At 40.9% G+C, this 25781-nt stretch overlaps 2 protein-coding genes across 10 annotated transcripts in view; one reads left to right on the top strand and one right to left on the bottom strand.

Moving 5' to 3' along the window:
- Positions 1-8602, top strand: part of TANC1 (tetratricopeptide repeat, ankyrin repeat and coiled-coil containing 1) — a 62688-nt gene extending 54086 nt beyond the window's left edge. For all 7 annotated transcript variants that reach the window (XM_059475988.1, XM_059475990.1, XM_059475991.1 and 4 more), the window contains 8 exons: positions 636-769; positions 1511-1634; positions 1748-1923; positions 2938-3070; positions 3888-3979; positions 4413-4559; positions 5039-5139; positions 6001-8602. In XM_059475988.1, coding sequence (XP_059331971.1) covers positions 636-769; positions 1511-1634; positions 1748-1923; positions 2938-3070; positions 3888-3979; positions 4413-4559; positions 5039-5139; positions 6001-7363 — 2270 coding nt within the window. In that variant the 3' untranslated portion in view covers positions 7364-8602. The remainder of the gene's footprint in view (positions 1-635; positions 770-1510; positions 1635-1747; positions 1924-2937; positions 3071-3887; positions 3980-4412; positions 4560-5038; positions 5140-6000) is intronic.
- A 141-nt stretch (positions 8603-8743) lies between these two features.
- WDSUB1 (WD repeat, sterile alpha motif and U-box domain containing 1) lies at positions 8744-24646 on the bottom strand. Of its 3 annotated transcripts, none has more exons than XM_059475997.1 (11): positions 24271-24646; positions 22489-22898; positions 19109-19293; positions 16641-16733; positions 15841-15934; positions 15538-15571; positions 13811-13851; positions 13621-13727; positions 12517-12696; positions 10329-10463; positions 8744-9153 (listed from the first exon to the last, which is right to left on the bottom strand). In XM_059475997.1, the coding sequence occupies exons 2-11, from the start codon at positions 22884-22886 to the stop codon at positions 8999-9001; spliced, it is 1422 nt and encodes a 473-aa protein (XP_059331980.1). In that variant the 5' UTR covers positions 22887-22898; positions 24271-24646; the 3' UTR covers positions 8744-8998. The 3 variants fall into 3 exon arrangements, with proteins under 3 accessions (XP_059331980.1, XP_059331977.1, XP_059331978.1); XM_059475994.1 differs by having other exon boundaries at positions 13811-13965; XM_059475995.1 differs by having other exon boundaries at positions 13811-13965; positions 22489-24646.
- Between the last annotated feature and the right edge of the window lie 1135 nt (positions 24647-25781).

Consider the following 25781-nt stretch of genomic DNA (forward strand, 5'->3'; position numbering starts at 1 on the left):
GGGATTTTTGAACAAGACTCAACTCCTTGCTTGTAATATTGATATCCATAACAGTTACTTTCCAGTTGTTCAGCTCTAAACAGTTGTTATAACTGTTGCACAGTGCAGTTTCATCAACTGAGGAGGGAATGGGTAAGATAAGTGCTAAAAAAGAAAAATGTACTTCTTCCTTGACTGTTTGTAATTTCCTTTACTTTCATTGGAATTTTAAACAAAAAATCTAATTGACCACGTTTGAAAATGATAAAAATGAATAACAGAAAATTCACCATTTAACTCACTTCTTAGAAAAAAATGGAAGTTACTAGGCTTTAGAAGCTGGAGGAGCAAGTCCTTTGCTGATTCTTGCATAAGTCACACATTAACTCATTTTTTAATACTTGTTGGCATGACTGGTGGGGCTTCAATACAAATAACAAAATTTAAATTTCAAATCCTGTTTAAAACACAATATGAGCAAAATAGAAGAAGGGGAAAAATTATGATGGGGAAAGTATTTTCTTTTTTGTTCTTTTTAGCTTTCAGTGAGTGTCACAGTGAAAAGCTGAAAGAATGGGGATTCAGTAACACTGACATATTGTGCATGTGTCCAAAGGCCAAGCAAGCCAAGATGTTGATGCAGATGCTTTCTCTAGCCCTGACAGCTGCTGCAGGAAGAGGGAAGCTGGAGGTGTGCCGGTCACTGCTCGGGCACGGAGCGGCCGTGAGCAGCCCCAGCAGGAGAGGCGCGGCCCCGCTGCTCTGCGCCGTCCGGCACGGCCACTGCCAGGTCTGGCTGCTCTGGGGTCCTCTGGGAGGTGGCCCCTGCTTCCTCCCGTCTCTAGTTGTGAACATAATTAGTGTCAGTTTTCTAATACATGTTTGCATTTGGTTAAGAGGGATATGCTCAGAAGCTTCGCTTCCAAACCCTTTGTATCCCTGGAAATAACTTAAAAAGCACATTGGCGTCACAACAGTCTTAGTTATAATATACCTGAAAAATAATGTGAGTTTAAAATATTTTATTTCCTAGACCAAGATCAAAGGTGATTTCAGACCTTCTGTACTGCTGCTGTGCAGAGAGAGAACCTTGGTTTCAGAAGCCTCCCTCATGCTGGCCTCTCCTGTCAGGAGAAGGCATTGAACTGCAGTCAGGGCTTGAGCTACATAGAACTTCTCAGTGATTGCCATAAATACTACCTTAGTCCTCTTTGTTAAAAGTTCATGATATTATGGCTGAAATCTCAATCTGCCAACTTAATAAAATCATAGAGTTGGTAAAATTGGAAAAGCCCTCCAAGACCATCGAGGCCAGTTGCTCCCCAGGACTGCCAAGGCCACCAGTAGCCCATGTCCTGAAGTGTTACACCCACGTGGCTTTTAAATCCCTTCAGGGATGAGGCAGGTGGGAATTCCACCCCTGCCCCTGTGCCAGGGCTGGACAGCACTTTCTAACAAATTCTCCTAATATCCAATCTAAACCCCCTCTGGTGCATGGAATGTATTTTTAAATTTATAATTTCTGTTTCAGATTGCTAAACTTCTAGTGGAACATGGGGCTGATGTGAATTTAAGTGATAAGCAAGGCCGGACACCACTGATGGTGGCTTCTTGTGAAGGACATCTGAGCACTGTGGAATTTCTCCTTTCTGAAGGTAGAAAATAAATAGCAGATTACAGCTGCACCAGGGATTACATCTGGGTGAGTTAGGGAATTTTTCCATTTAAACAGAGAATCTTCATAACAAAGTTCATATTAATTTTACAGGTGCAACTGTTTCATCTCTGGACAAGGAAGGACTGACAGCTCTGAGCTGGGCATGTCTGAAAGGCCACAAGGAAGTAGTTCGGTACTTAGTAGAGAAAGGTGCAGCAACTGATCAGACAGACAAAAATGGACGAACGCCCCTAGACTTGGCAGCTTTTTATGGGGATGCTGATATTGTAAGTATAACAAAACATAACATTCAAGAAAAAGTTACAAAAATTTAGGATTTACAAAAAATATTGCCTACCAAAATAGGAAATTTGGGGAAGTAACCAAGAGGGTTACACTGCTCTCATCTTGACTGCAGTGAAAATGTTTGTTCAGGAAAGCATTTTCTAGATAGAAGCCCAGAATTACACTGCAAACCCACAGAGATCCCTTCTCAGGGTCCTGATCAGTTGATGCCTTTGTAGATGAAATACCCTAAGAAGAGGAAGGGCACACTCAGGTCTGTGTGTGCTGTGGACAGATCCAAGAGGTCAGCAAGGAACTAGAACAGCACACGCAGCCTCCCACACTCACTCACACCTGTGTTTCTGCAGCTTGCATACACAAGGTCTGTTTCAGCTGCTGCTGTGGCATGTAACTCACTATGGCATGTTGTCCCATTCAGCCTTTGTCTGAATTAACTTGAAATTGTAAGTAAGTCCTCAGGTTCCATAGTGGCTTTGGCAGTTTTCAGACACTGTTTTTGCCTGTGACCCTGGTACTGGAGGCTCTGCTGGAGAATGAGGGGTGTCCAGGCTCCTTCCTGTCCCTGGATTTGCTGTAGGTCGTTGTCCTGGAGGAGTGCCAGCTCCCATTTCCCTGCCTGGACCGGTCCCTTCAGTAGGTCTGTGCTCAGCTGCTGGCCAGGCTGGGACTGGGACAACGCCAGTAAAGAGGTCCTTGTGCAGGCCCATGGCTTTGGGTCATGGGGCTTGTCCATGGGCAGGACTGTTGGTGCCTCTTCCCTTACAAGATCACTGCTGGTGGCACTTGAGCAAGTAATAGTTATGGGAAAGAACTGCTGCTTCCCTCCAGCCTGCCTGTGCTGTTGTGCCTTTGGTGGGTTTTAGATGGCTGTGCTCTACTCAGCAGCATATGCTCAGTGTGTTTCAAAGAAAATTACATGGTACCTTAAATATTTCCTTGGTCTGCCTTTCATACAAGAAGCCATGTTACAAAGCATGTTTCATTTCTTCTCCCAGGTGCAGTATTTGGTGGAGAAAGGAGCAATGATTGAGCACGTGGACCACAGTGGCATGAGGCCACTGGACAGAGCGATTGGCTGCCGCAATACCTCAGTTGTGGTCATGCTGCTGAGAAAGGGAGCCAAGCTGGGTTAGTGAAACTGCTCTGCACCATGACAAACAACTGGGTTCTGCTCTGCCAGAATTAGTTATTTCTGTAAAGTAGATGAAATAAAACACCAGATTTTTGCAGGCTGTCTGGTTTGCAGATGCCCACCTAGGATAAACAATCTCCTTTAAAGGCATACACACAGGACACCCTTTAGAAGTGAGGAAACACAAGGACTTTTATTCTGCTCCTTCTTTGATGTGTGCTGATGGTGAGGTCTGGAGGAGTCACTGTATTTGGTTACTCTGCCTTAATATATTGCCTTAAGACAAGAAAATGGTGATTGTGCTATTACTGATACATAATTGTGGCACTATTAATGATTTAGATTAGGAAGTTTTACTTTTAAATAACGTTCTTCTAATAAACTATAAACTGTGTATTTTTGCAAAGGGTAGGCCAAAGAAATGTAAATTATGTATTGCCAGTAGGCAAGTATATGATGCAGTTGTGTTTGTGATAATTACTGAATATTTAGTACATTTGAATCACTATTTCATATTATTTGGGTAGTAAATGTGATCAAATACAGGTTCTTACTTAGGCCTGAATTTAATTGTGACTTCTATACATTCCTTCACAGAGGTGAAATATATCAGGCCATCTAATACCTGGCTGCTGTCCAGGTGGTGGCATAGATGCATTTTAAATGTGTACACCCTAATTATGATGATCATAGTAATACTGGTTCCATGTAGGTGGAATATATGCTGAAGTAGGACCAGGCTTTCTACTGTGGTAGACAGCAGGAACACACTTGCTTCCCTTTTGTCACAGAGCCTTAAATTTTAACTTGCAGGAAATGCAGCGTGGGCAATGGCCACCTCCAAACCCGATATTCTCCTGATTCTTCTGCAGAAGCTGATGGAAGAAGGAAATACACTCTATAAAGTAGGTGGATTTTTCTTTTTTTCTGGCAGCAGAACATTGGACTTCTGCCTGAAGGTAGACTGAATGCCTTTATACCTCCTTTTCAGTTATATAATCTAACATATTACTAATCTGTTTAAAACAGAGTAGTAATATATCAGATTATATGATTTTTTTCTGGTACTAGTAGTAGTACATATTAGTGCAAATATTTTCTTTGTCAAATACCATTAAACATTTGAGTTCAGAAAGGGATACAAACTGTGATTAACATGCAGGCTCTCCCTGTGCTTTTTTTAAAGTGTAGTTCACACTGTGTATATTTATTTAAAAAATCTCTGTGTTTTCTACTCGAAGGGCATCTCTTGGTAGATATCAAATATAAATATGCTTTTTGGACAGTATTGCAATATTAGACATTTGTGAAAAACCTCTTGTTCCCTAAAATTTGCAGAAAGGCAAGATGAGGGAAGCAGCACAGCGCTATCAGTATGCATTGAGGAAATTCCCAAGGGAAGGGTTTGGTGAGGAAATGAAAGCCTTCACTGAGCTGAGAGTTTCATTATACCTGAACTTGTCACGGTGTCGCCGCAAAACAAATGTAAGCTCTTGCTGTTAGTCTGCTGCCTCTCTAGCATTGGGAATCTGAGACTTATATCCTACTGCATTGCTTTGTTGTATGTGGACATGCATCTGTACTATTTTAGAATCCTTTTCACTATATCCTGATCTTGGGCTTTATCATGTCAATACATGGGTGGCTTATAAGATGAGGGCATGTTGTCGTGGGGGATCTGTTACAGCTGGTCTTACATCATGCAGTTATTGTGGAATGATGAACTGCTGGACCTTTGTAGTACTTTTAAAAGACTGAATGCAAAACACTGCTACCTTTGTTATCAACCAGCACAGCCAGGTGCCATGGCTGTGCCCCTGTGTGCTTTGAGCAAATACCTGCTCTTGCAGCCTGGGGCAGGAGCCTCTGCCACGTGCGCTGGCCGCGCTCCTGGAGCCATGACCTGCAGCTGGCAGCTTGCTGTGACTGGCAATTTGTAATGGTGTGTTTGATTCCTTTCTTAGGATTTTGGAATGGCTGAAGAGTTTGCTACCAAAGCCTTGGATCTGAAGCCTAAGTGTTACGAGGCCTATTATGCCAGAGCGAGAGCCAAGAGGAACAGCAGGTACTGCAGAGATTTTTTTTTAACTTGCCATTTTTAATAACTTGTTCTTTTCTGCTAGTTGCATTTCAAATTTGCAAAGAAAAAATTATTTTTTAGTGCCCTTTACATCTCTACTGGGTCTCTCTTATCAGATAAAGCCAACCACATCCAAATAGTGATATTGAATACTTTGTAAGTACTTATGAGACAGTCCAGAAAGTAACAAATTCATATGAAGAGGGATTATTTTAAATGTAACAGTGAATAGGTCTGCTGCTCCACATGACTCAGCAGAATGTGACCAGCAGTGTGCCACCCAATTCCAGCACTTTATTATTTATTGCCAAGCTTACAGTTTATTACTGGCTGCTTTGATAGGAAATAATATGATGAATCATCAGCAGTTGAAGACAAAAATAAGGGGAGAGAGGAGGAACTATCTCTTTAGGTTGAAAGAATAACAAACTACAGTGGTGTAGCTGAAGTACAGGAAGAGGTGCCTTTTTGATTCACTATATCTTTTCTAAACATCAATAAATGGTCATGCAGCAGAGTTCAGCAGGTTCCCTTCTCTAGAGGTAACTGTGGAAGAGCTTGTGAGACAAATTGTCAGTTCCTGGTGTTCCCAGCAGAGAGTTCTTCTGCCTGCCTGCATGGGGTATCAGGATACTTTAGGGAAACATTCAGGGTTGAGTCTGTGTTTCCACCTTAGTTAAGAAGTTCCTGAGGTGGAGAATTTCCAGTTGTAATTTGTCACCACCTGCAGCAGGAAGCAACAAATCAGGACATTTGGCTAAAAGGGTGGAGGTGGATTAATAGTAGGCAGTGCTGGGACACAGATTTGCCCCAGTTTTCATTATTTACTTACTTGTTCCTAAACAGAAAACTACTTGCTGCTCTCTCTGACCTACGGGAAGCCACTCAGATATGCCCCAGCAATCAGGAGATAAAACGTCTCTTGGCTCGGGTGGAAGAGGAGTGCAAACAGTTCCAGAGAACACAGCAACAGAAGCATCAGTGTCCACAGCTGCTTGAACACACCAGCAATTCAGATAATGAGGAGGAAGGAAGTGTATCAGGTGTGAACGATAACTTCAATCTTCAAGACAGGGAAGATGACCTGCCACACCCCAGTGAATCTGTTTCTCCTCCACAAAGGCTGCAGTGTTCTTCTGCTGCTTCATTATTTAGCAGGACCCTTCAAGAAGGTGTTCAGAAAGCTCAGTGTGTGTCTCCTCAAAGCAGAACAAGCAACAAGTACCTGAGAGAGCCAGGTTTGATTATGCAGCCAACAAAGCAGGCACAGATTGTAAAAACGAATCAGCATCTGAGCTCCATCCAGCCTGGATCTAAACCAGGAAGCAGTCAAGGTAGCACCAAGCCACAATCATCTTTGCAGCATCTTTCCCACAGTCCCATGCCCATCCGGCACTGTGGAAGTCAACAGGTGGATGAGACAAACATATTTTCATCTGGAAGCATTTCCACAGATCCCGCTGCTGAACTGCACAATGAGAAGTTTGTGCCTAGCCAGCGTTCACATCCACAGCATCATGAGACTCTCTCTTCTCGTTCTTTTGCTTGTAAATCTAAACCTAGTGACACATCACCAGCCTCTGCTCCAATGAATTTCAGTGACTCAAGGCAGCAAAGCCCTGTACCCAGTGGTGGCTCTTCTGGCTCTCCATCCAGTAGTGTGATTCTTGCCAGCTCATCAAGCAGCTTCACTGCAGCCAGCAGTTTGTCAGGCAGTGTTAAGGGGCTGGGCCCAGATGTTCGACTCAAGGAGACCAACATCAGTCAAGCTCAGGGCACTGAGCACCGACCTCGCAATACCCCGTTTATGGGAATCATGGACAAGACTGCAAGGTTTCAGCAGCAAAACACACAATCTAGTCGCCCTTGGCACTCTCAGGCAGCAGAGGGATTGTCCACAAACGTTGCTTCTGCAGGCATTCAGCCCTCCAACCTGGAGCAGTTCTCAGTTAAACACTACTCAACTAAGGGATCCTCTACAGGCGCTGCCCCTGGAGAAGGCAGCCAGAGCAGCATACAAGCAAAAGAACGTGAGGAGCGCATGTGCCAAACCCCTTCCCACTGTACAGAGAGCAGATCGCCCAACCAAGGTTCTCATTTATACCCTGATGCTGTAGCCAAACTGCCATCCCACAGCACTCAGGACGGCCACCTCAGTCACGTCACCACGGCAAAACCAAAGCGCTCGTTCATTGAATCAAATGTATAAATACTGTTCTGTACGCTGACAGGGTAGACTTGGCTCACAGCATCACAGGGTCTGACTGCTCTACAAAACACTGACTGCCTCGGCATGGCTGGGTCCCAGGGAGCAGTCTTTAATGGGATACAACCACTTCCAACTGTTACTACCACCACAGGGCAGTGACAGTAACTGGAATAACAAATTAGTGTAGAAAGACTTAATTAGGTTGGCCTAGGAGCTCGAGCAGAGAAATCCTTTCTATCACATGTTACCATTAAATAAGCCTTTCCTTTCACATACGGCTTCAGTCTTGGCTTTTGGTTCTCTTGCATCTCGCACATAGTACTCGTGCCTCTCAAATGCTTACGTGCTGGTGTCTCACAGCAGCGCTGAGGGCGATAATCTGCTGCAGAATACTCAGATCTGTACATGCATGCATTTTTTTCAAATCAAATTATCACTTTTCTAGTGGGATCTAATTTGGGTTGCATGATGTACATTTAGGAAGCATAAATAATTTGTGTATGAGTAAACTATAAGCAGCCATGCTTTGATGTGTAAATAAAACTATTTTTAGTAAATAGAAGAAATTAAATAAAATGAGTGACAGTTGCATGTGTATTGGGAGGCTTTGACCATATTGGTTATTGCACTGAAGAACACACTATTATGGCCTATTAACAATAATCGCACTTTATATAGGGTATCTAATCACCTTTGGGTGCTATCTTAAAGCAAAATGATTTATTGTTTATTTGTGAAAAGGTACAACAACTAAATGCTTAGTAAATGTTTTTATGGGAAACCCAAGAAAGGGATGGAGTGAACGTGAAAGTTTGAGGAACAGCGTATGTGCAGTTGCATGACAGGATGAAGTTGAGATGCTGGTTTTTTAAGGAAATGAGGATTTTTATTGGCAAGGACATACTGAAACTGAACTGCTGCAATGACATTCCTATGAGTGCAATTCAATTGGAGTGCTCAGCTTTATATTCTTCCCATCATGCTTGATTACAGTGTTCTGTAAACAGTTGTACCCAGCTCTACACATCCTTTTGCAGTTTGTATCATTACACTTTAGCTTATTTATTGTTTACTGTTTCTTTGATATTTTGTACAAGTTCCATATTAGTCTTGTCCTGTAGTTCTATTTTTGCACAGCTACTGTACTCTTTCCATACAAAATAAAGATTATTAATATACCTGTGGGATGAGATGCAGTCCCTGATGGTTACAGGAGACACTCTCTCCCAGCTTTTCCAACTACGTGTCCAGTAATGGGGAACAGGGAAAGACACATTTTGGTTTGTTAGAGTAGAAAAAGAAATACAGATCCTGTACTTTGCTATTTCTTACCTTCTGAAAGACTGACTTGGCAAGATGAACACTCAAAACTCATAAACGTAGTAAAAAGTATAAGAAAATTTTATTTGAAAAACTGAGTTTGAATACTTGATTCTTAAACAGAAATACCACAAAGTAGAACTACCAGGAACTTAAAAGGTGTTCTGGGAGTTTCCACCAGTGAAGGTTGAGCCAGCCACAGATAGAAGAGAAATACAAGTTTTGCTTTCCATTTGTTTCTGATACAATTAATTCCTCCAGCTGCATAAAATTTCCATTAATTTTAACAAACAATTTCAAGATTAAGTGGTTTAACTATTTCTGCTGAGTCTCTAGCCAGCGACTAATGGCCATTTTTAGTGTTCTATTTGGTATGAGCATAAGAGAGTGCAGAGGAAGATTCGTCATGGGACTAGATCGTCTGTTGCTGATCCAGTTTTCCATTGCTTCCCTTTCATAGGAATAGCCATCTGCAAAGAAACCATCAACACAAGCTCATATTACAGAGGCTTGGGCACTGTGGCACTGTGTAGTTTAAATGTAAAAGGGAAGTAAGGAAATAAACACATGCAAACACGAAAACTGAGATCTAGACTAAGTACACTGTATGTGAAATCTTTACTGTGGATATAAACAGTTCTGTCTAGTTTCATATATCTATCTCTGCCTGCAAAGCACCAAAATATATTATGCACAAGTTAAATACGATTTTCTTTTCAGTTTGAATGATCCATAATGTGAAATAAAAGCTCATTACCATCAGTTGCCTAACACAGCTAAAGCCTTGTCCACCTGGCTGACCCAGCCCTGAGCTGTGCCTGGGCAGAGCCCTCACCACCTGCCCAGGTTCAGGACTTTGGCTCTTAGAGTTTGTAGCTGAACCATCTGATCCTTAAAGAGCAAAAATTAGGCCCCAGGAATACCTGTGGTGGAATACAAGCCTGGGCCCTATGCCCCTCCTCTTGTCTCCTTACTCCTTATTGAATAAAGCAGCTATCAGTCCAGCAGTTAGCAAATGTCTTCATATTTTGGCTGTTTTACTTCTCAAAAGTCTGCCTAATACCTCAGAACTGGATGAAGTTAGTTACTGTTTACAGAGCAACAAAAAAAAATATATACTGATCTGATGTTTGTATGCTCACCCTTCCCCTCGTCCCCCAAGAATAGAACTACAAAACAATAGGTCTTTATAAAATGTTTTAACTACATAACATCCTATGCTGCTGACATATCACAGTTCCAATGGCTGCTGCATTTATTGGAGTGTGCTAAGCACAGAAGTGTGCCTGGAGTTTTTTGGTTGTTTTTGTGGGGTTTTTTTCTGTTTAGTTTTTTTGTTGTTGGTGGTTTTTTATTTGGTTTTTTGTTGTTGTTTTTTTTTTTGTGGGAGGCTGGTTTGTTTGTTTCCTTTTTGCCCCAATGAATGCACACTTCCATTTTGCATTTACTGAGCCAACACTGTAATTAGGCTTGTAATTATATTTACAAAGGCACATAAAGGGAGGCACATTAAGAAAAGGAGGGAGTTGCTTGATACAGTATTTTTCTCCATATCAGACCTGTAATTCAGCAAATTAAACTACAAAAACGGGCCTATCTTTACCCTCAAGTAATTAGTTTTAGTCAATGTCACGTAGAGACATACCTGTGGCAGTGACAGGATCTTTCATAAGCTCTCTTGTTATAGGACATAGGAACTCATCAGGAACAGAAACTGAGGTCATTGTCATCCTCAGTCCTTCAATTTTCTGGAGAACTTTACTGCGCAGGCCTAGAGACTCTGAAAAATTATTTGTACATGAAGTCGACAGCACAGCAGGTAAGGCAAAGAGGTCAGGTCTTGCAATAGTCAGCATCTATGTTACAGGAGACATAGCTCCATCTCACCACCCCCTAAACCAAAAGTTTGCAGCCAGCCCTGGCTCCCACTGCAGTCAGCTCTGCCACAGGTTCTGTCTCCTTCTGTGCAACAGGAACTTTGGGGAGTAATGAAAACAAGCAGTAAAACCAGTGGAGGTGCAGCAGAGCCATGGCAGAGCAGTGGCCTGGGGGCCGTGCAATTGACCGACAGAGTGTGAGTGCAGCGCTGCCCCGCAGCCACAGCCTGCCACGGGACACTGCAGGGCTGCCCTGGGCACGGGACAGGGCACAGGGCAGTGCCAGGGGAAGGCACAGCTGTGCACCTCGCACAGACGGGACACTGCAGGGCTGGCCTGGGCACAGAGCACAGAGCAGTGCCAGGGGAAGGCACAGCTGTGCACCTCGCACAGACTGCATCTCCCTTCGCCTTCACACTGGCATTCAACACGCCTGCTCATACCCACCTCTGATACACTACACCTGCTCTACAGCACTGCTGTCTGGGGCTCACAAAGGCACACCTGAAATGTGCCTGAGCCTGTGGTTTTTAAAGCACACCGATGTCCTCCAAACTGCAAAGACTGTGAAAAACTTCTAGAGGTCTTTAGCAAGATCTTACATCACAGTCTCAGAGGAAAGAAAACATGTTATCAAGGAAAGAAAGAACATGCTCATTCAAGAATTTGTATGCTGGTAGACACCTAAAATTTAGTTAAACGGGAATATAAATAACACAGAAAAATGTTGTTCATTGTAGGCAAATAGGATTTTCCTACTTTGTAAATGCTTGAACTATGGCAGATAGAGAGCAATTTTTTAAGTCAGATACATGAGGCCATAATTTCTATACCTTTCTATACCTTCTCCCCACAGAGAACTCTCTTTGTAGCAAGTCACACTACATTCAATTCCCACAGAACTTTCTAGTCAGTGTTATCTGATTAGCCTCAGCTGGCAATTGCTGCAACAAAGTTTTATGCTACTTCAATGCTAAGGAAAATGTTTGCATAAACTGAGGAAGCCAAGTGTCTTTCACGGATGACAATGCCTGTCAGATTCCCAGCATTTCTGTTATTTCTACATTTCAAAAAAGCCAGCTGTTACACAGAGATAATATGATCCAATATGGACCAATTCCACATACACACACACAAATGGGAGCAGTCTTCCTACAACAAAAAATATCCAACTGTACTTTTTAATAGGTTTCTTACCTCATTCAGGCTTTTGTCATACTTGACCTCACTTTAACGAATGTATTAGCACCTAATTTACACCTAAATCTGGCCATCAAAATTAATAGAGAACTTGCATTTTGAAAGTTCCAGTGCAGTTCACTATTTTAAATGTTCTTATTTCATAATGACCATTGTGGAATCATGATTAATATAGTGCTTCCTTTTGATTCCTTCTAAAATGTAATCGCAGTTTTGCAATAAAGCAATAGCACAGTGTAAGAACCTGATGTACTAGAAATTGTCTGACCCAGGCAAGCTTTGCCTGGTCCTTACCAAAAGCCATCATCAAATGCACACTTAGGAATTTTACTGTTCAAGGCTGGTGACCACCTGCAATTCTCAACATTGCACTTCTGCAGACAGATAGGAAAAACTATAGACTACCCTATTTACCAAAGTGAGAAACATGAATTATAGAGAAAAGCTGAAATTCCTTTTCCACAGCTTAATAATACAAGATCAAACAAAGAAAACAGAAACAAAATCAGGTAAGACCATTTAACAGTATCATTAGTGGAACTGCATTGTATGTCTCCAGGTATAAGCAAACACACACAAAAAAAAGGAATACTGTGGACAATGTAAAATAAGGGGGTTTTTAACAACCCTGGAAATGAAATAAAAAAGGCATTTCAGGGGAAAAAAAATCCATGTATGGAACTCCTAACTTGCTTTCATTCCAACATTTCAAAGTACTCTAGAGATTAAAAACTATTTGGATTTCAATACTCTTACCAATTTTTAATTCATTAGCAAGACTTTCCTTAGTAAGATTCAGTAGTTCCTTGCCATCAATATTATTCATTTTGAAAAGTCCAACAAAGTCTGCTAAATCCTGTGCACAGAGCCAGGCTGAAACATCATCCTCTGACCAGTCCTCAACAGCCACCTTTGATTCATTTTCTACAGTACCTCCTTTGAAAATGAAAAAGAGTTAAAAAACAAAACAAACCCAATTAAAAACAAACAACACTATCCTCCCTCCCACACAAAAAAAACCCCTCACCACAACCCCCCAAAAGCAAACAACAATGAAATTCTCAGTTCAAAGAAACAATGTCATTAATAGATCCTGTTTTTAAGTGTTCTCAGTACTATACATTCTTCAACTAAGAAAATAAATGCTTCTTAGAGATTCTTTTGTGAGGGAGGGCAGTAATTTGGGTTTACCTTTTACCTGGCAATTTTCAAAGTTTAGAGGAATTTATTCTCTTAGATGCCTACACTTCTGTCAAATTTGAATTTAACAAACAACCAGAAAAGTGCTAGCAGACACTGGAATCACCTTGCACATCCTTAGAAGGCACACCAAAATCCAAACTTACTGTTGTGCTTTGAAAAAAGACAAAATGTACCTTTGTTCCAAACACTTGAGGTACTGGTGTAATTTGTACCATTAGTTACCCTATAATAACAGCACTAATGTCATCTGTACAATTAGTTTTTCACCTATAACAACTGGTAAGGTGCATTTCTAATTGACAATTACGCTTGCAATTAGCGTATTTGCAACTCGTCACAAATTACAGGTGTCCAAGAAGTGCTTCAACACTGGCAATAACATTCACCTCTTAAATGCCAAAAAATAAGCAATTGCAAATATCAGAAAAACAGATAGACCAAATTAATAAAACTAAAATACGTCTAGTATTTTTTTCTTTACAAAACAACAAAAAGAGAATACCTCTTCTGGGCATTAGTCAGGTTATTTAGAAGATAAAAAGTATGCACACAATCCTGATGTTACACATTAAGTGCAGGCAAGAATGAGGGATTTTTGCATCTTCAGAAGGTGTTTTGAATTTAAAAGAACAGATTTCAAATACCTCACACACTGACCTGCACAGGGTTGTTTAAGGTCAAGCTGCCATATGTGCACAGTTTTATCCATTGAGCCTGTGGCAAGTAAAGGACTACGTGGTGCAAAAGCACAAGTTGTAACATATCTACAAATAAAAAAAAGTCTGAGAATTCATTAGAAAAGGATTTCTTTTATTTATGAAACAGAATAATCATGCTGGTTTCTTACCTTGTATGCTGAGACAAAGTATGAAGGGTATTGCCAGTACTCTGTAAAACAGTTTTTGTGATTTTAAATCTTAAAGAATAAAAAAAGTGTTTCTTCACTTGTTTGCTTCCTTTCAAAATAGGGAATATTGCTTCTTGAAAGGTGACAGAAGGTACCTTCAGAGAAGTTACACAACTTCGACAAAGCTGATCAGCAGCAGAATCAGAAATGCAACTTGAATTTCCTGCTTTAAGCCCCTATTTGATGCACTGTTCCCCTGCACAATCAGCCAGCGTGGAACATGCAAGGAGAAGAGTGCTGGAAACACTGACTGAATTAAATCCATATTGGCTGGTTGGTTGTGTAGATAAAGACATTTCTTCTATAAATCTTGTATTAGAAATGACCAAAAGGGTCATTGTGGGGGTCAACTCACAAGCCTTCAATTGGACCAATAATTAAACACATCTATTTGGCCTATTCTCTATTTGGCCACTAAATATTAACTAAAAAATTAAATTCCTGAATTTTGGCAGTTTTAACTTATTATGGAAAGATTTTCCCTCCTAAGAAAAACAGCATTACAGGTACAGACAGGTTGGAAAGATGATGAGCAAAATTATTCTGAATCACTTTGATCAGTTAGCACTCCACTATTTTGAGCTGTCCAACATGATTAAAGTTCCCGAATATAGGCTGAAATCTCTCTCCCTCTCACAAAGGTTTATTGTCCCTACTTTTCCCCACAGAATCACAGGATGGTTGGGGACCTCTGGAGATCATACAGTCCAACCCCTCTGTTAGAGCAGCATCACCTAGAGCAGGTGCCCAGGCAGGTTTTGAGTATATCCAAAGGAGAATTTCAGAACTAGAAAAGTTATTGTCCCATTTGATAAAAACCTAAGGCCACAAAAGCTGATGAACAGTATTAAGAAATATTTAGGCTGTGGTTTCCTTCATCTTCCCATTTTCTGAGGCTTCTTAACTCTAGAGGACATTTTATATACCTGTCTAAACTACTAAAATAACTGGGCCAAAAACTTTGCAGATATTGTATTAGTGATTTTGGTGAAAAACTTTAATGCTAATTTAAAAATTGTATCAATACAACAAGTATGTGCAGAGCAAGCTGAAGAAGTTTAAAATTTGTTCATCCTTCATTTTCAGCAAAATTATTATTTTTAATACTATAAAGTATTACAGGTATATTTATCACTTACAGGTGAATCATAAAGGAGATAACGTTACTATAGAAAATGCTTAAACAATAGGTTTTAAAGATATTGTGCTTAATATAAAAATTTTCTTGAATTCTTTATTATGCTTCTATTTGCACTTTACATATAACTAACTACAGAATTTCTATGTTCACCATTCCTGATTTTATGTCAAAAGTCACAGTCTTCCATGCTTTGGAAGCAAAGCTAAAGTTAGGATAAGAAAAAAATCCTTCTGTTTCAATGTGAATCTTGTAACACTCATAAGTATGGAATTAACTGAGTAACACCCTGCTGCAGAGAAATCAATTGACAAATCCTCACAATGTAAAGAGAAAGTGAGAAAGATTGATCAGCTCTCAGGAGATATTCTTCCTTAGACTCCTTCCCCTCCTGCCCCCAAACGCACAGTAAGCATTTGGCTTCGTATAATTTGTATTCTTTAGTATTTTCTCATTGCTACGACACTGCAGAAGAAACTTGTACTTAAAGACAACCCAAACATATCCTCTGGTATTATGCTATACTTACAGTTTCATAGATTATGATGCACTTGTCCACAGACCTTAAAAAAATACATTGACATGAAAGTGATGCAGAGAAGGAAAAGGAAAGTGTTTCATTAACTTTCTCCACAATCCAAGATTTCAAACTCAATCACCTACAAGACACAGACTGATTGTAAAGACACTTCAACAGCTCTAGAGGTCACAGAACTATTCCCTAATTATTGATAATAAATATTTAGAAATTTTTAACTCTTTTGAACTTTCTGTTTTATAATATTAAAGCATGAACCTGGACAGCCTGACATTTCAACAAGGTGCTGCTTACCCCGAGACTATCATCTGTCCGTCACATGAAAATGCACAAGCCAGAACTGGGGCAGAGTGCCCATTCAGTGTGCATTTATATTTTAACTGAACACCTAAAAAAACAAAAAGGTAAATTATTACATATGGCTATATTTGACAAGGTATAACACAAGCTGCTCTAAGAAGCCCAAAACTCCACTGAAGATGTGACTCTGTGACATACTGTTTACAAAAAAGGGGATAAAAAGATCACAGAGACAACTTCCCCTTTTAATATCTCGAACTTTATCACTTTGTAGTCTTAGCATGTCTCACAAGGTTTTAGATAATTAAATGTGTATCTGGACACACAGTATTAATGCTTACACACTTTTTTATGAAGGAGATTACAGAAAAGCACCCACTGAAGATATTTTTGGTAATTTACTTAGTCTCTACATTGTAGTTTTTGCAGGAGCCAACATTCTTTTCTCCAGCTCTTATTCAAGGCCCAGGATATACTGAAACATGAAAACAAACTTCTCCCTGGCCAGGCAGATTAAGAGGTTTTAACCTATCAATCCGCTGAAAGGCCACAGTAGAATTTCTTTAAAATCTTTACTTACAATACTTGTTAAATAGATTGCTAAATAAAATCTACATGGCACAGCATCACAAAGTGCTGAATGCCTTAGCTGTTCTCCAGCTAATAATTAAAAGAAAACTTTCAATTTGTGGTTAGTTTTGCTGTGAATCCTGTAGTACAAATTTGATTTTTGATTTAAATTGTCACTAAAGACCTAAGACACTGGTAAATCCAAAAAACATTTCTATACAAACCTGAGAAATCTGCAAACAAAATAAGCCAGAGTTTGATATGATTATCTTGTCCACAGGAAGCCATCTGGAAGTATTTGAATCCATTTTCACTAACTGACAAAATTAAAATACATAAATGGGAGTCAGAAACATTGAAAATAACAGCACATCAGTAAAGTACATCAGCATAAAAATCATTGCAGAAGTTCTAAAACAGTTTGGACGTAAGAAATAGGTATCATTATACTCTTTTCTGAATAAGTAGATTAAGACCAGAGCTGTGCTCGTGTTTTAAACTTTCTTGGTGGGAAATGTTTGAATCCTCTGATTATACCACTAGAGTCTTTAAATCTGAATTATATGGTTGTATCCATTTTTTCTACAGTTGCGCAATTCTCAAAATTAACCACATACACATACAAAATTTGTGAGTATCTGACAGGGAATTTTCATACTTTTACACATTCAACTTTTCACTTTTATAAACTGACATTTCATGACTGCAGTCAGCCAAACACTCAGTAAATACTGCATTAAGTGTGAAATACAACAATAGTTTTATAGCTTTCCCTTCTGGATTCAGTGGCTATGAACATTTCTGAATCATGTTCCATGACTGGACTGTTAGATGCATAAGAAAGTGGTTGGATGGTTGCAACCTCAGGGTAGTGGTGAATGGCTCAGAGTCCCAATGGACCAGTGGTGTCTGTGGGTGGGTTCTGTATTGGGAACAGTGCTATTTAATATCTTCATGAAGATATTTAATAGGCAGCAAGAAGGAAGCAAGCAAGCACATCCTCAGTCTTCTACTGACTCTTGCACTCAGTAGAAGACCTTCCTAAAGATCTGCCAACTCCATTCCATTCCCTTGTCCCAGAGGGCAGTCTCCCAGGGGATCCCACTGACAACCTCCCTGAAGAGCTGGAAGTCTGCCTTCCTAAAGTTCAAGAGCCTGCCTCTATTCCTTACCTGACCTATATCCCTTAAGATGGTAAACTCCACCAAACTCCACCACAACAGCTCTAGATCCCATGAGCTCCTAGGCAACTGTGACTGAATCCACTTCAAAGGCAGAAGAAAAACCACCTATTACAGCCTAAAGCACAAAGAACCTATCAGACACTCTGGACCAAAACTTGCTCTGAATTAAGCAGGTAAAGAGAGTCTCAATTTAAAACTATCTATAATTGATCTGGATAAGCACTACTTGTATGCATTTCATAAAGTATTAAATCTGGCAAAAATCCCAGAAGGTTCAACCATTGATGACTAAACAGCAACACACAAAAGGAAGTATGTTGACTTTCAATAATATATAGATTAAAAAATCAAAACTTATCAGAAATCAGCCAGAACAAATCCACAGTGCAGGAAATACCTGCTTTGTTGCCTGTTTATCTTGGCAGAAGGCTGTAATTTTTAAACCAAGAGAATCATCTCAATATGAAATGCAGTGGTGGAAATTACACTCTGATCTGTTTCAGCTGCAACATATGTTTTGCTCTCAGATGCAACTCTTAGTTCATGATGGAGTTTTTTGTGCAGTATTTTCATCAAGTAAGATCCTACACCTTTCAGAGGGCATATATTTGTTTGATTTGGTATTGTCAATCACTAATTCTCTGTTCTGAAGTGTATGTTCACATCCTTCTTCCTCAGGTTCCTCCTGCTTTTTTTCCCACTGCTTCTCTCCTGTTTTCTTCTGCTCTGCATCACCTCCTTAGACATGGTGGTACACGCACAATAGTACTTATTGCCAGGTTCAGCACTTGAAGATGCAAGTGGCTGCTCAGGTATAACTTTTGGGGCCTTTGAAAGGGCAGCTTGTGTATTCTGAATACAAAAGCCTAAATATGTTTATGAAGATCTGTAAAGCACAAAAGTATACACACAAGGTTGTTAAGTGAAGTTGCTTCATTACTTCCTAAAGCTGACAAAGAGATTTCTTCCCAATTTCCTAACCTCCATTAGAAGCAAATGACTATGTGATCAAATGTTAAAACAGCTCCAAGATCTTTTAACATCTTAGTGGAATGAGGAGATTCTGGGCTCGTTACTTCCCCAGATTCCTCTAAATGACAAAGTCAGGTGCAGGAAAATAGCCTATCTGTTCATATTCCAAAGTTCAAGCATTTAGCTTATTAGATTTACAGCTCTCTGCACTGTTTTAATCCAGTCCTGCTCCTTGGGACCCAAAGTATGAAAGAGACAAGTGGGAATGGTAACCAAACAGTGCATCTCCTAACACCCTTGTCTGCCATGGGGGCAATTAGCTACTCAAAGTTATCACCTTGTCTGTTGACCTAGTACATTCCTTGCCACCAACCTGACCACAACCTTTACTTAAGAATATTCAGAATATTCCAAAACATCACAAGGTCATTTGTATCTTGAGCACCAATGGCAAAAATAATACAAAAACAAGAGCTAGGGAGAAATAAACATCTCTTTTTTAAAATGTTCCTCCTCTGATGAGTTGAATAACTAACCAGATACTGGATGTGAAGAAATATCACAGCAGGTAACGCCGAGATCATGTGCTTTTTCATTATACAGGCATCTCATTTTATCATCCCAAATGGTTAAATCACCACTAGATGATCCAGTGACAAAGCAGTTTCCATTGGGAGAAAATGCACAAGCCATCAAAGAACCATCTTTAACTTTCCCAGATCTGAAAAACAAGAGTACACAGGATTTGAATTTAGAGTAGGTAAGGTTCTGCAAAGTGACCTCTCAAATGCAGTCTGAGGCAATAAGCCAAACTCTTCTATGGTTTGCACTTTGGAACTAGCTAACAGAGGAAAAAGAAACTCAAACCAACTACGAAAGGAGAGCAAAATGAGCTCTGCAGCAGGGACCAGACCGGCTCTTTGACAGCAGGAGGAAAAATATTAGATGGAGGCCCAACGCAATAATTTTAACTGAGTGATAAAATAATTTTGAAACTAAAGACAATTTGCATGGATTTAACACTTAAAAGGCACAATGAACTGTTAAAATTCTATGGCAGGATACATTTTAAAAGTCAAAGATAAATATACAACTGTAATTAACACAGATTTACATCATGTACACAAACAAGGGGGAAAAAAGACTGACAGTTCTTCTGTTTTAGAGACAAAAGAGAACACCTAATAGTCCATATGATAAGGTGTCCCTGAGTGGTATACGTGGTGATTTATGATGTAGGATTAATTTTGCACCACTTGAACACAAGAGAAAGCAAGATGGAAAAGAAATTATGTATTTTAATTAAGTCAGCCAAAGCACTTTGCAAAACTGACCTTCAAAGAAAATTTCTAGCAGATATGGAAGTGTGGTCAACCCTCAGGAAGGAAGTGGGGTCAACCTGATGTCCTTTACACTATCTGATAACCTAAAGCTAATGGAAAGAGTCTCACTCCTTTTAATGGACACCAGATCCAGCCAAGCATGCACAGCTGAGTCTTTGAGTGCGGGGAGAAAATCACGGAACTATTTACTCTGTCATCATACTTCGCAGAACAGCTGCTAATGCTCTTTTACTGACAGAAATTTTATTTACTGCCAGAGGTGTCAAGCTTAATGTCACAGAAGAAAAGTCAAATTTTACTCGATGTCACACTAATCAGATCCACAACTTTCTAAAAAGCATTGTCTCCTTTAATTCTTTTATTAAAAATATTATCAACTCCACTACAGTGCTTCCCATTTTTATAGGCAGAATCCTTTTTCTTTAGTGTAGCTTTTACAAATTTCATTCTTTCACACAAGAAGTTGCTGACTCTGCTCTGAAAGCAACAGTAAAATAAATAGCATTGTGCATGCATTTAAAACTTGCAGGCCAAATACCAGTTTTGTAACTTACTACTGAACAGGAAATAGAGACCAGTAAGAAATACACACAAACTTCTTTCCTGTTATTTACAGGCACCATAGAACTTATTTAAATAGCCACCTTACTTCACAATCTGAACTGCCAATTACAACAGCTGAGTAGATAAGGAACAAATTTTATGTAATTTTATTATAATTATCATCCATATATTTAGTCAACTGACAAAAGAGTGTAGTAAAATGTTTTCTCATTTTCAGCATCAACACAATCAACTGTTTCAAAGAAACAGAGGACCACAGATTGACATTAGATGGTTAACTAACTTCCTGTTACATAATTTTTAAGTACTTTGATGATTTCTATGTTATACTGATTTCAACTATTAAAATCAGCACATGTGCATTTTCCTACCTGCAATTACAAATCACAATAAAAATATTCATCAGCTGAAAATACATACACATGTGCACATCCCAAAATAGATATGAAGTTGACTTCTTCTGGCCTGTTAACACTCTGAAATGAACCTTTAGTAGTTGAAGGGGATAGGATCATAATGTTAAATTTTTTTCTTATTTCTCTACAATGAAAACACCAAAGCAGAATAATTTCTGCTTGTAATAACAATATAATTTCTTTGTAGTCATTATACATCCACCATTCAACTAGAGGAAAATTAGGACGTAGGTCTAAAATATGCACCACTGCATGTATTAAGAACATACAACTGTAAGAAATGTTGTCTTCATATGTATTAAGAACATACAACTGTAAGAAATGTTGTCTTCATATTTCTGGGTTTTTCCCTTCAGCAACAAGCATTCTGAATAAAAAAAAAAAAAGATCTCTTCACTCTCAATGTCTCAAAACCTCAGATTTCAGAATACTAATGACTGAACTTCCTAATTTTTCTGAAAGATAAAACTAGGAAAAATAGGTTATCAGTACCTCTTTACTACCACAAACCATTTCAGTGTTTCTTTATGTACTACAAAAAACATGGTGGCAAAAATCTTGGACAATTTATGGACAAATTTCCAGATTTACAAAATTTCAAGTAACTATAATCAATAATTTTGAAAAACTGCACAGTTTCCCACATAAATCACCGCTGTGGAAGGCAAAGAGGCCACAAAATGAGGGACATGCTTGACAGGGAACTACCAACATCAAACACTTCTGTCCTTCAGAAACAGCTGCTCCCTCAATCCCGAGTGAAACATCAGTTGGCTCAAATTCTTAACTATTTTTCGAACTTTAGACAGTAATTTAGTTGGACAATAAGCCCTAAAACCTAAATAATGTCCTGCCCAAGTACAGATTACAACTGGCCTAAAGAATTCACTGAAAGACAGAGATGTAAAGGAGGACTCTGAAGAGAGCTCTAAGATTCATGCCTTTAACTATGCAACACCAATAAATATACTCATCTGCTTTGCTTCAAATGTTTCTTGGAATCCTATGTGAAATGCTGTCATGCTTAACCTATTTAGCACCAATACTTCTTTCAGTCACTTGATGTCTTAAAATGTACAGTTTCAGGACAGGTCCATAGTTTCCAAACTCTGGTTGCTGGATTACCAGCAAGCTTCTAAGACCTTCCTGGACACCAAACTCCTAATAATTAAACATTTAATTTATACTGCTATGTGTAATGCAATATAAAGCACATAGTACAGTCACACTAACTGCGTATTATGTACCACAGTTTGCTGACCCAACCCTTAGAAACCGGATGCATACAGTGTGCAATGCATCCTGATCTCATGTTAAATCAATGAAATTAACTTTAAAAAAATCAGGATTCAGATGTACGATAACCTTGTAAAAATTAAAGCTTCTCGAGTTTGCATTAACTTAAAAAACCAAAAAGCTACTTAGCACTTCTCCCTCTCCTATCGATAACCTTTAGGTTATCTAAATCTATCCCCGTTTCGTTGTGATATCCATCAGTGGTGTAAGTCTACGTATCTCGTACACTGTAGAGCATACTGCTTGAACTATATTCACCTCAAAACAAATATTTGTCAGGAAGCAGGCGGCACTCACCGGTACAGCTGCATGGACCGCACGTTCCAAAGCACCGCGCTGCCGTCCGCCGCCCCTGCCAGCAGGTAGGGGCCCTGCGGAGAGAAGCGGCAGACCCTGACGGGGCTGGCCCCGGGCTGCGGGAGCACGGCCAGCCTGCGGCCGTCGCGCGTGTCCCACAGCGCCGAGCTGCCGTCCGTGGAGCACGAGGCCAGCAGCCGCCCCGACGGCGAGAAGCAGCAGCAGTGCACGGCGTACGTGTGGCCTTCCAAAGGCGAGTACGGCAGCTCCGCGAAGTCGCTCAAAGAATAAACACGGATTGTTTTGTCCAAGGAACAAGTAGCCAAGCACGATGATGAGAAGGCACAGTAACTGACATCATCACTGTGATCTGATAAAGTGTGAATTAATGTCGCCATTTGAAAAAAAATCTGAAAAAGATTTAAACAGACTTAATTTTCCTGTTTTGTAAATGAAACATACTACCTTAGCAAGACAACTTCTGAAGGAAAAAAAAGGAAAAAAAAAACTTATTTGCAAAGTAAGTCTTTCACCCAGCATTGTTTAAGCAGAGAATCATAAAATCACAGACTGAGTTGAAAGGGACCTTAAAGCCCATGCAGTTTCACCCCCTGCCATGGGCAGGGACACCTTCCACTATCCCAGGTTGCTCCAAGCCCCATGCAGCCTGGCCTTGAATGCTTCCAGGGATGGGGCAGTCACAGCTTCTCTGGGCACCCTGTGCCAGGGCTTCACTATCCTCACAGCACAACCTTGGCCTTCCCAACCTAACCCCTGACTGCCCGAAAGACCTCTCTGAAGTCCTCCCAGTGTACCTGTCCTCACTTGCATCCTTTCCCTTTTTGTTTGAATTTGTCCAAGAGCTCCCTTCTGCTTACTTTCACAGACAGCAACGCTACTGATGGCAAAACATCAGCGCAACACCACATACTTGTGTTGCCAATCCAAAGTTTGACCAGCCTGACCAAAACATTTAAGTCAAAATGTGAATATTAATTGTGTGATCAGCATTAGAACCTCTCCAGAAATTGCATTTGCTGCTACACAGAACAACAAAAGGCAATGTGAACTTCACACGCATTTTTTCAGGATGTAAAACTTCTAGAACTAGTTTAAATTGTATCAGACAAGTGATTTACACTGCTGAGGTCCAGGAAATCCCCAAAGAGGTACATTCCAATCAGTTATTCCCCATGCTGCAGATCACAGACAAGTTCCTTGAGAATAAATGCACAAAGCCAAAACGAAGTACCTATAGCTCTTATAAGCTGTTTATAATGAAAACCCAGAAATACTATTTATATTGAGTTAACTTATATAATAGTCTGCTGTTTTAGATAAGTGCTTCATTCTGAATAATAACTTCAGTGCTGAGGCATTAGCGAACAAAACTATTTATACTCTCACTTTTTTTGCATAGAAACACACACACACACACCTTTGTATGTATGTGGACATGTAAGTATGTATAAATGTATGCACACATATGCAGAGGTACATACATATAACCTACAGACACAAAGGTACATATGTAAGGAAAAAATACTCATTCTCTTCAGACAGTGTATGGCACATCGATTTAATTAAAGACAAGATCATTGAATACTACCTACTTTAGCTTCAGGATGCTCAGTTTTACTACCACTCTAAAACCATTAAACAAGTGAAGAAGTATCAATAACATAGCTGCAGAAAGAAAATACGTATTTTCTTCAACTACGAGAAACCTCTGACGAGGTCAGAGAAAACTTAACATCTGGAAAGATGAGCTGAAAAAGGCACCTTGATCTCACTGTCAGGAGACTTTCAGGAGCTCACTGCAGAAAAGCAAACCTAAGAACAAGAGGTTTCAGTATCAATAAATCGACTAGGAGCTAGGAGCTAGGAGCAGCGGGAGCATTCGTCACCAGAGAGATGTTCAGCACCACAGCATCATCTCTGGCAATTACGTATTTTTTCTCATAATCCACAAACCAGCAGCACCGGCCCACGGGAACAGCTGCAGAAAATCTCGACACGGCTGGCAGCCACTTCCCTACTGCTCTTTCCCGCAGCCTAGCCCCACCCAACCCATGGCGCCGGCAGCGCGGCCGGGACGCGCTACGCGCTAGGAAGGTCGGCGGAGTCGCCCCGAGCTCCAGTGGCACGTGCCGGGTAAACAAGACCCTGCCCGGCTGCGCGATGACCCCGCGGCCGCCACTCACGGCCCCCGGCCGGCCGTGAGGGGATCCCGCCCGCGCCGCTCCTGCCTCGGCCACCCCGCGCGGCCCAGGGAGCTGCGCACGCGCGGGGCTCCCCCGGCCTCCCGGCATGGTGCGCTCCGGGCCGCGCCACTGCGCGCCGGCCGCGGGGGGAGCCGGAGCTGCGTTTCTCACTCTAGCGCCGCCATTGGCCCCGGCCCCGAGACGGCCTGGGCGCGGGTCGTGCGACCTTCAGCCCTCGGCGCCTCAGCGCCGGCCCGGAGCCGCGCAACAGCCGCCGGCGCTATGCCTGCCTTGGCACGAGCCCTGCGCCTGTGGCACGTTGGCGGGGCCGGACGCCATCCCGGCCACTGCCGCGCCCTCACGTCAGAGCACTGCCGGGCGCCAGCCGCGTCCGAGCGGGCAGCGGGGCCGCGCTCTGCGAGTGAGATGGACACGGTGACCGCCTCAGCCCGGCCTTCGCCCGCCACAGGCGCGGCCCTCGAGCAGAGCGAGGGGAGTTCCAGCAAAGAGTGCTCCCCCAGGACCAGCAGCCGTCAGGAACTTACACCATCGCCCTCTCCCCCCGCCTTCACATACACGCTCAGCAACTTACACATAATAAATGGTTTAGCCGGGGCACCTACACGTTTTGAGGGAGACAAAGTCACTTTTCTCGGAGTCACTGCGCCCAGGAAGCATTCCGTAAATAACTGGCCTTCCGTGTTTTATAGCATTTTATTTGATTGCACACTCTGTGATCCACGGCTGAAGCCTGGTCTTTCACTGTTCTGAATCCTAGGTGACAACCACTGTTAAAAAGAAGGCTTTAGACCTCTTTAAAGATACGTATTTTGATTTTCAGCTGCTTTTTTATCATCCCATTTTTGCCAAAGAAATGACAAGAGACAAAAGAGTACTCACACTCCACCATAGCACTCTTCATTGAGTACCATTACAGTATTTATAAAATAGTAAGTCTGAAAGTTTCAGAATAAATTCTGTAAACTAAGACTGGTCATGTTTGTTCAGAAAGTATGAGAGCACACTGGAAAATTTTTCCTCTTAAGAAAACATACAAACATCAACAGGAGAGAAAATAACAAAGAGGAA

Source organism: Ammospiza nelsoni, chromosome 7 (assembly GCF_027579445.1).
Source record: "Ammospiza nelsoni isolate bAmmNel1 chromosome 7, bAmmNel1.pri, whole genome shotgun sequence".
Lineage (NCBI taxonomy): Eukaryota > Metazoa > Chordata > Aves > Passeriformes > Passerellidae > Ammospiza > Ammospiza nelsoni.